This window comes from Panonychus citri, unplaced genomic scaffold (genome assembly GCF_014898815.1).
Source record: "Panonychus citri isolate SS breed McGregor unplaced genomic scaffold, ASM1489881v1 Contig00121, whole genome shotgun sequence".
Classification (NCBI taxonomy): domain Eukaryota; kingdom Metazoa; phylum Arthropoda; class Arachnida; order Trombidiformes; family Tetranychidae; genus Panonychus; species Panonychus citri.
The window spans coordinates 67,950-77,718 of NW_026515526.1; the positions used below are offsets into that span (position 1 = coordinate 67,950).

The 9,769-nt window shown below is 33.7% G+C and overlaps 1 protein-coding gene across 1 annotated transcript; it reads right to left on the reverse strand.

The window, feature by feature from the left end:
• Positions 1-4,541: 4,541 nt before the first annotated feature.
• Positions 4,542-5,651, reverse strand: LOC128390501 (uncharacterized). The gene has a single exon (XM_053350231.1). It carries the CDS (start codon positions 5,649-5,651, stop codon positions 4,542-4,544), a length of 1,110 nt encoding a protein of 369 aa, XP_053206206.1.
• Positions 5,652-9,769: the final 4,118 nt, after the last annotated feature.

Sequence of the window (9,769 nt, forward strand, 5' to 3'; positions counted from 1 at the left end):
TTAGTATATTTCTATGCAATTGAGTTCCTTTTTTTGCTTTAGAATGGTCTATGGTAATCATTTACATTCAAGTCATTACTAAAACTAATATTAAAAATCCATCAATAAGTATCTATACAGGTGAATAGATACTTTTTACCATAACAAGTTGATCAAATTTTCATTACAATGATTATGCTATGAATAAGTTAGATGAAAACCAATAACCAGAGCCCATGTAGAAGCTAATAGTAAAATCATTTCTTTGAAATTGGTTGATTTTTGTAGTTCAAAAAATTGTCTAACGTAATTTCGTATGTAGAGATGATGAGAGAATCAAAGAAGAGAAGCAGAGGCTAGAATCAAGTTAGATTCTTATGGTTAGTATATTTCTATGCAATTGAGTTCCTTTTTTGCTTTAGAATGGTCTATGGTAATCATTTACATTCAAGTCATTACTAAAACTAATATTAAAATCCATCAAGTATCTATACAGGTGAATAGATACTTTTACTAACAAGTTGATCAAATTTTCATTACAATGATTATGCTTGAATAAGTTAGATGAAAACCAATAACCAGAGCCCATGTAGAAGCTAATAGTAAAATCATTTCTTTGAAATTGGTTGATTTTTGTAGTTCAAAAAATTGTCTAACGTAATTTCGTATGTAGAGATGATGAGAGAACCAAAGAAGAGAAGCAGAGGCTAGAATCAAGTTAGATTCTTATGGTTAGTATATTTCTATGCAATTGAGTTCCTTTTTTTGCTTTAGAATGGTCTATGGTAATCATTTACATTCAAGTCATTACTAAAACTAATATTAAAAATCCATCAATAAGTATCTATACAGGTTGATTTAATGCAACTGAATTTTTCTCTGAATCTCAGCTTGTGACCAATATTGCTCACAGTGACATAGTTCTGTAGAGCGTATATAAGAAATGATACAACTATTCTGTTACAGTAAGCACTGTGATCAAATAAATCTACAGTGCATCTAGAATAACACTCGATATGGATAAAACTCTCCAGCCACAAGAATCTTTGATTCAAAACAGTCATCCTTCACAAAATCTTTCGTACGGTGTTCAACCTTCTTCATTTATATGTCGTTTCAATCAGTGCGGGGTAAAAACGGCAACTAAGGGTGAAATTGATTTCCATATACGAACTGTTCACAATTTGTTTCCTTGCACGTTCTTATTCTGCTACAAAAGTTACACTAACCCACAAGCAGCAGAATTATGTTCGTTTGATCACAGTGTTATGAACGTCACTAATGAGCTTATGGAACGCAGAAGAAATCTTCTTAAAATAATAAAGAATTTGCAACAGATTAATGTTTCGATTAACCAAGAGATGGACAATATTGATAAAAACTGTAAAAAAGTTTTGGAAATCTATGAAATAATGCGACAACGATTGATTGGATACCAACAACAAATTCCACAAAGAGCTGATGAAGCAAAATAGTATGGTATGATGACAAAATCATTTAGTTTTGTTATTTAAGCGTATATATAATAAAAAATGATGAATAAAATTTATGGTATAACAAGTTTAATGTTGAATGGTTTCTTTCTTCGCGTTGACAATGAAACTTTTGGCTCATTTCAGAAATCAATTTAGTGTTCAGAAAGCAGTGTCTTTTTTCTGTTTCAAAAAGGTTTTTTTTGCAGATTTCCATGTTTTCAAGTGTAAAAAGTGTAAACACAAATCATTGTCTTTATCAGGTATGATAACTCATATATCTGATTCACACTCGAAGCTTTACGACACATTATGTTACGTTTGTGGGCAACACTGTGATACCAGTGAAAAACGAAATCATTGTATAGATTTTCATCATATTGAAGAGTACCTTCAAAATACTGACACCAGTGAGGGATCCATGGCAATTGATGGGGACTCCATAGCGCAGCGAACACGGAACAAGTGTGGCACAAGAAAAGCTAAAATATCTGCTTAACGGTCACTAAGCAAAATGAAGGCAGATAATCTGTTTTAACTACGTAAATTGTACAAACCCTTTGCATCCAAATAATATGTATAGCAACCTTAATCAGGTGCGGTTTCTTAAAGTAAGCAGTTATTTGCTGTTTTACCTATGAATAAAATATCTTCAAAAGAAAATGATAAGTGTTGATAAAATTAAGATAAATGAAAAACAAGAGAGCAGAAGATCTTCATACACATATATATAAACCAAATTAAAAACTGACAAAATATTTGTATACAATTTTGTCTTGAATTACAAGTGTTTTACAAACATCTTACAAGCAGCAACAGTGCAACTGTGCAACGATTCAATCTTACTCATTACAACATATTCATGAAAAATCTCAGGTAAAGTAATTGATTCTCTCTGACTATGCATTCACCGTTAATTAAGCGTTCAAGCACTTATGAAATATCTGTGTTGAATCACATTGAAACACTCCTTCTAGATAGATTCGCTAAAAGTTTCTTAATCTGGAACCTCGATCAATCATTTGCATCTGTAAAATCTTATCCTTATCTAATTGATGCGTCACGCGATCGGATATTTATCCGTACAAAAGTTCCACCAATTTTCATACCCATTCCTAAACAAGTTCTTGCCTCTACTCCTGATCCGGATCTTCTTGTCACATTTAATGTAGCTGATTTCGTCGATCAAATGGGACTCCAGCCAACTTCGAAGGTTTTACAATTTCTTAAGACACTGCAGTCGTATGAAAAAAACAACTGGGTCCGATATCAGTGTAATAAATGTCAAAACTATTTCTTGGATCCTGTTACATTCAACAATGACATTTCTCTGGCTTGTTGTATTTTCAATCGTTCGAAGCATGACATAATCACCATAAGACTTGAGAAACAGTTTCCAGGTTTAACACAACAAAACGCAACACTCCTTCTTGATATTGCTGAACAAAAACAAGATGAATACACAGCGTATCATAGTAAACTGAAAGAACAATCAACTCTGATGTTGAAAGATAAATTGCCTGCTGAATCCAGCCAGCGTCCAGAAACCCGGAAAAAAGTTACATTTTCTGATTCCACGAATGACGGTGATTCTTCATCGTGTGAAAGTGGCTCAGATGATGGCTCGACTACAGGCGATGATTCTGATGAGTGTGGCGGAGAAGAAGACGGAAGAGAAGAAGAAGAAGAAGAAGGAGAAGAAGAAGAAGAAGCCTCAACACGTAGCGTACGACAAATAGAACAAACTGATGGTTTTGATCAGCAAAAATTAGCTATTGAAATAGCTGTGGATAATCTTGACAGAATTATGGAAGAATCGTTGACAACAACAATTGTTTCTGATTCTGTAAATTGTCTCGATACAGGCAACAACATTCCCACAACTACTACTTCCACTGCTAATGATCAGCCTGATGATTCTAATTCCACTGTTCCTACTTCAATTGCAGCCAGTTCAATAGGTTTAGATTGCCAACAAATGACAACAACAGTTGTAGTCCAGGAGAGTAAACCGAGAGATGAATTACAAGAAGCTATTATGGCTATCGGTATACCTTTAGATGATCACCAAAGATCAGTTAAAGAACATGAACATGAACAAGATCTATTCGCTCAACAGGCAAAACCCAAAATTTGTAAAAGTCAAACTCGGCTTGATACTCAATCATCAAACAATAATAATACTGCTAGTAGTAGTAATTTTAGTAGCAATGAAGTTTCCCTTGAATCACATTTATTTGATTTTGCCCTAGCAAATCCGTTTCATGCACATACTCCTAAAATATTGACATTAATAGCTACTCTTACAAAGAAAAATAAATGAATAAATTTCTCAAAAAAAACTGTTTTTCTCTTTTCCAATCATACTTTTAGATGGCCAATGAAAAAGATGCACCAGATTACTTGTATAGCCTAGCTACATTAGAAGACACAAAAATTGGTTGTTGAACGAAAAATCAAAGTATTTGAAGAAATCATATTACTGGTTTAAAATGGTTGATACTATCGTCGCTCAACCGCAATATCAGCTTGCAAACAATCAGACAAAAAGCTTTACAACATTCAATCATGAGAAAATTGTTCTCTACGACCTACAACTTAAACAATACTTTGTAGCTGCCCACCTACCTGATAGTTGGACTCAATGTAATGCTTACATTGAAAAACACATGAACAAAAAGCCGGCAACTAATCTACAAGAAGCGCTAGAAAAAGAAAAGAACAAACCTGCATCGACTCTACAATCTTTTCTTTGTATTCTTAAAACTGCCTCTGGTAACGATTGGAGATTACAGACTTGTGTTCACTGTCGCTGGGTGGTCACATCATCACAGATTTCTTATCATGCTAAGTCGTGTAAGCAAATTAAAAATCCTAAACTCACCTTTAAATCGTTGACAGAAACATTTCAAGAATTGGAGCCATCATTGGCTAGAGAATTCATAGATTATGCTAATGCTCGTGAAATATATCATACATCGGTATCAAACACTGTCAAGAGAAAGAATACATCCAACCAGATGTCAGCGAAAAAATACCCCAAAATTGGAAATAATAATAATAATTAACTTTATTGACTCTTGTCTGTTTTCAAAGTAAAGATATTTTTCGCATCTCTTCTACCGGTTGTGAACAAATGAAGCATTCATTCATTTCGAGTGAACAATCGTGGCAAAGGGCAGCATGATAACAAGGGAAATACAAAATATTAATGTCATTACAGTAACACTTTTTACAATTAAAGTTTTGCCTATTTGTCATATTTTGCCCCGTTTTATCATGACCGAGAACCATACTTCTTTTGGCTGACGAGTTGTTGACAAGTTCATCGCTTGCTTGCCGTTCAGTGTCAAATTGTAAGGGTGCTCGATACTTACAAGAAGTACTAGCTAAATGATCGTCAACTTCAGTCTCTCCATTCAATGTATTAATTATAAACAGACAATTTACAGAATTGTTATAATGATCGATTTTCAGTGAATCTTCGTCCAATTTGAATTTTCCATAATTTTCGTAGAAAGCAGTCAGATCCACTCGGTATCCACAATGAAAACAAAACATAGAATTCTCTTTATCAGCACAGACGAACCCAGCTTGAGCAACAGTAACCATCAGTTCTGAAGATGATGGCGCTGAAAATGACTGGCTATAGAAAAAAGTGTATATACGATGTTCAACATCTTCAAAATCCGGATAGTTTGGTTGTTGTTTTTTGACCCTCAGATCAGACTCAACAAATTGAGCTTGCAATTTGAATTGACTATTGGGATCATTCTGGTCTTTCCTGTAAACTGATATTGGATACAGCAATTCATTCACTTTCTGAACACTTGCAAAATAAGCTTGAATCTTTATCATTATAACACGATTCTCAGGTTTATGATTTTGCATGAATGGACAGGAAAAAGTTTGTTTCATGTGCATTTTGACACAAAAATCATCTGTTACCTCTGGAGATAGTTCAATGTTGAATGCACAATCAGCACATCGTATAGCCTTACCATTAGGCATTGCAGCCAACCCATAGCATGAAAGGTACCAAATTTTACGATTTTTCATTGTTTTAGTTGAAACATGATGTCTATATGAAAGCCATATTTTGCTGACTTTTTCAAACATTGCTTGTTCCAGTTGAATCAAATGTGTGGGTACCTTATAGTCAACCTCTGCAAGTAATTTAGATGGTTTGGGTAGCAACATTTTCTACATAAAACACGAGAACACAGTCAATGTATAAATCACTATAACAAATGTTGTTTAACAGTTTAAAGTTTTGCATTCAACAGTAAGTGTGTACCTACCAAAGTAGCCTTTGTTTTATATACACAAAATGAGTCGAGAAAAAAATATGTACGTCAAAGGTGATTACATTATCAAATCAATGTTTCCTATCCCATCGAAAGTTGTTAAAACCTTTTTCCCTGATAAAATCAAACCAATTCTCAACAAATCATCTTGGTTTTATTTCTTCAACTTTTCTCCGTTAACCAATAAAATACCGGTTTCAAGAAAAATGTTACATAACCGGGTTATGGAAGGAAAATTACTTGGCTTTCAGTATGACCTGTGTGAGCCAATCAAAGATAACTTTGCTGCTTACATTGGTTTCATTCCAGCCAAGGACAATTTTCTTACAGCCAATGATTTCTCTCAACTTCATCGAAGCCCAATCATTGGCTCAGTCAAAATTTATCCTAGACAACTTATTCTAAATGTTAGCGGAGCTTTGAAAAAATGTTTCTGTAAGGTTGAAACTGCTCACACGAGTATCAAAACTGGTATCACCTCAAACACGGTTACACGTGATTGTGACGATGCTGACTGCTTTCTAATTTGTTTAAAATATCGAGATTCGTCTACTCATTATTCTTGTGTTTCAAATATTGCCTGGGATAAGGTTGCATTTGACTTGGGTGATTACGATGAGACTATTGATGATCATACCGTCAAAGAGGTAAGAAATTGTTCTGTTTGTGCTCAGTGTTACAGCTGTTCAATTTCACCACATAAATTCTGTAAAAAACATAAAATTTGTAAGCATAAGATAAAAATTATTGTTGAACCAGATGCCATCGTTGAATCATCTCATTTGAAAGCTTGTAAAAAAATAAAACTCATTTAATTTCTATTTTCTTGAGAAATAAATTTCTTTTTAATATTGCAATTGTTATTTAAAAGTTAAAAAAATATACATCATTCTTTCGATTTACGATGTGATCGAAGTCGCTTTTTACACTCTTTTTGCACAATTTGGAAATCAAAATTCTTGAAAATAAAAAGACTAAGATATTTATGATTTATCAACAAACAGAAGTTTTCTGTATCAAGTTTTTCTCTTGTTTTCTCCAATTTCACTGCTAGTTCCTGGGTGCATTCAATTATAGCGTCTATCGATACTTTTTCGGTGGTCGTAGGTGATTGTTGCAAGGCACAGTTTAAAATCATCCCTAAAAACTTATTAACATGCTCTGCTAGTTTAGTTGGAATATTGAGGTTGTATGAATCAAGCTTTGTTATTCCGAAACGTTTGCATATGAGGAAATAAGACTGGAAGTAGAATCCGAGTCTAGCGATGAAAACGTTCCCAAACGATTTACCAAGATTTTGCCAGAATATTCCAACTTTTTGATAGTCTGAATCAAATTTAAGACCCAACTCGTTCAAAATTTTAACGGCAATATGTGTGAAATTAGTCTCGGTTAGCTTAGAGTTGGAGTACAGACCGCAAGTAATGCAGGCAAAATAGGAAAACAAATCAGCAGTTTTGTCCAGTACATGTAACAAGGCCTGTTTGAGAGATGTAATTTGTTTCTTGGAAAGAGAAACAGAGTTGCCCAGCGCTTTCCGGAGATCGGTTAAAGGAATATTACCTCTAGCATTCACATCACAGATTAAATTTTCATTAGGAATATGTCTGATAAAGTCCTTATACTTTTTTGTGATGATATTCAAAGTATGGTTGCATCTGTAATGATGCAAGCCTGCCATCTCCATGAAAATGTGCCATTTGTTAGACATTGGTAGCCTCATTTCGTATTTGTCACAAAGATCAAGAATATCGTTAAATCGATCTTTAACTTTCTTCAATGATATTGCATGTAAAGATGAAGTATTGCCAAATACACCGAATGTTGACAAATCAGACCAAACATCAGCCACAAAGGAGTCATCATGGGCATTTATTTTAACTATTTCATTGTAAAACTCAAAACAAAGGTTTATGAAAACTTTTTTCAGTTCACCATTATTTTTTTCATCTATGTTCAAATCTTGGGTTGATAAATCCCAATAGAGATAGGTTAAAATTTCTATTTCCCCTGCACGAAATGAATGATACTTTCGCGTACCGGAATTTCTTTTTGCTTTACTGCTACTTTTTTTATCAGGAACAACCAAACCGGCAGACTTCATCCTAACAATAAATTTAGCAAAATCAACATAAGCAGAAGGTATGAATCCATAACCCAAGTTAAATATTGGCAAATCGTTTTCAGTATTTGTTAGGCTATGTTGATAATATAACGGGGTGTGACCTAGCAGTGACCGTTTCTCACAATCGAATATTCGCAAGTCAGGGAAAAGCTCGTTTAGAGAGACAAAATCACCTCTGAATGAATATTTCAATAGATTGCTTCCATTATCGAGTTCATACGTTTTGTTGTCTTCAAGAGTCTGGCCAAAAATAACTTTAGGATACGGACCTTGTACAACCTTGTTTTGTGGCTGTGCTGAAATAAAACTGAAAGATAGTTCCACCGGGAGACGACAGTCACCAATACAAGATGATTTTTTGATACCAAATTGTTTTTTCATCTCGTGGTATCGCCAATCCGTTTTTCTGGTAAACTTGTAGTATGTATCCGAGTTTACGTGAGTGTACAATGGATAATTGTATTTCACTCTACCTTTGGCAACAGAAACAGTGTCACTTTCCATGGGATCCACTGTTTGAGATATGGAAACTGGTGAATCTTCGGATGTAACAACTGTTGGCATCTCGTTTGGCATCATGTCTTCATTATGAGTCTTTTCACTGATCTTGGTTTTAGTTGTTTGTTTTTTGCTTTTTTTACACGATTTGCTAGTCTTTGGGTGTTTCTTACGTTTGACAGGTTTGCTTGGGGACTGGTCAATCTCATCCAGACGTTGATTTTCAATGTTAGAATTTCCATTGTTTTCCGCAAGGATACCAGTTGAAATCAAACTTTCGACAGCAGCTAATGTTTCCGTTGAATGCTCATAATTTTCAGTGGCATCGTCAATAGATGATTTTTCTGAAAAAAATTCTGTTAAAGGTGGCTCTTCCGTTCCAGCTCTCGTAATAAAATCTGGAAGTTTTTCCGTAAGTAAAAAATCAGTGTCGTGAAAATCCATATCGAAAACATCCATAATTCTATACTAAAATCTGTACACAAGGAAATCAAAAGTAGTAAACACTGTGAAAAACACAAATCAACTATTAAACAGTCAAAACTTCTCTGTGAGTTATTGAAAAATCTTTTATGTTCTTATATACGGTGAAAACTCAAGTTTTCTCTTGCAATCATGTTATCAGGTAAGTGATTAGTCTATTATACTTTAGATTCAATTGTTCATTATCAAAACACTCAATACATATCTTTAGTGAGTTCAAATTCCATATTTAGTCATATTTACGCTTTTATTTCAATTCAATCATATTCTTTTTTGTAAACAATTGTTTGTCAATTATCTGTGTAAGAAATACACATGTTTAAGTTAACTTGAGGATGTGTAAGCTTTATCTTGAGTTTTGGTTTCCAAATTGCAATGAGAAATGCAAAACACTCGGCAAATTCGACTTTTCAACTCATTTTCGAAAACATAATTATCATTAATTAACTTGACGTTGAATCAACAAGACCTGTATCGCACCATTAAATCGATAATATTTTTAAATGTTTTCAAGTTCCTATCATCAGAAATACTTTAATCTTATTCTTGTGGAAACACATAGATATACGTTAATCTTTTCTGAAAAACCCTTAATCTTATTAAATATATTGCTGTTTAATCATTAATACATAAAAGTTTGCTGTGAGTGAACGTTAAGTGATGATTCAACATACAATCACAAGTATCGGCTTAGGTTTGCATCACAAAACACTCATCTATTTATTAATAGATAATCGCGATCGAAGATGTAATGAAAACAATTATGTTGACATGATCATAGATGGTGCTATTTTTCATAATCGAGAGGGCGCTTTTGTCAATGAAGTTGAAGCATTAAAGTATATATATTCGATGCAAGCTCCATTTTATCTTATGGGAAGGTTGGTTGGCACTTGTTTGGAGGA

Bases quoted from the DNA above. Each gene is read 5' to 3' on its own strand.
- LOC128390501 (XM_053350231.1), bottom strand. From the start codon at position 5,651: ATGTTGCTACCCAAACCATCTAAATTACTTGCAGAGGTTGACTATAAG.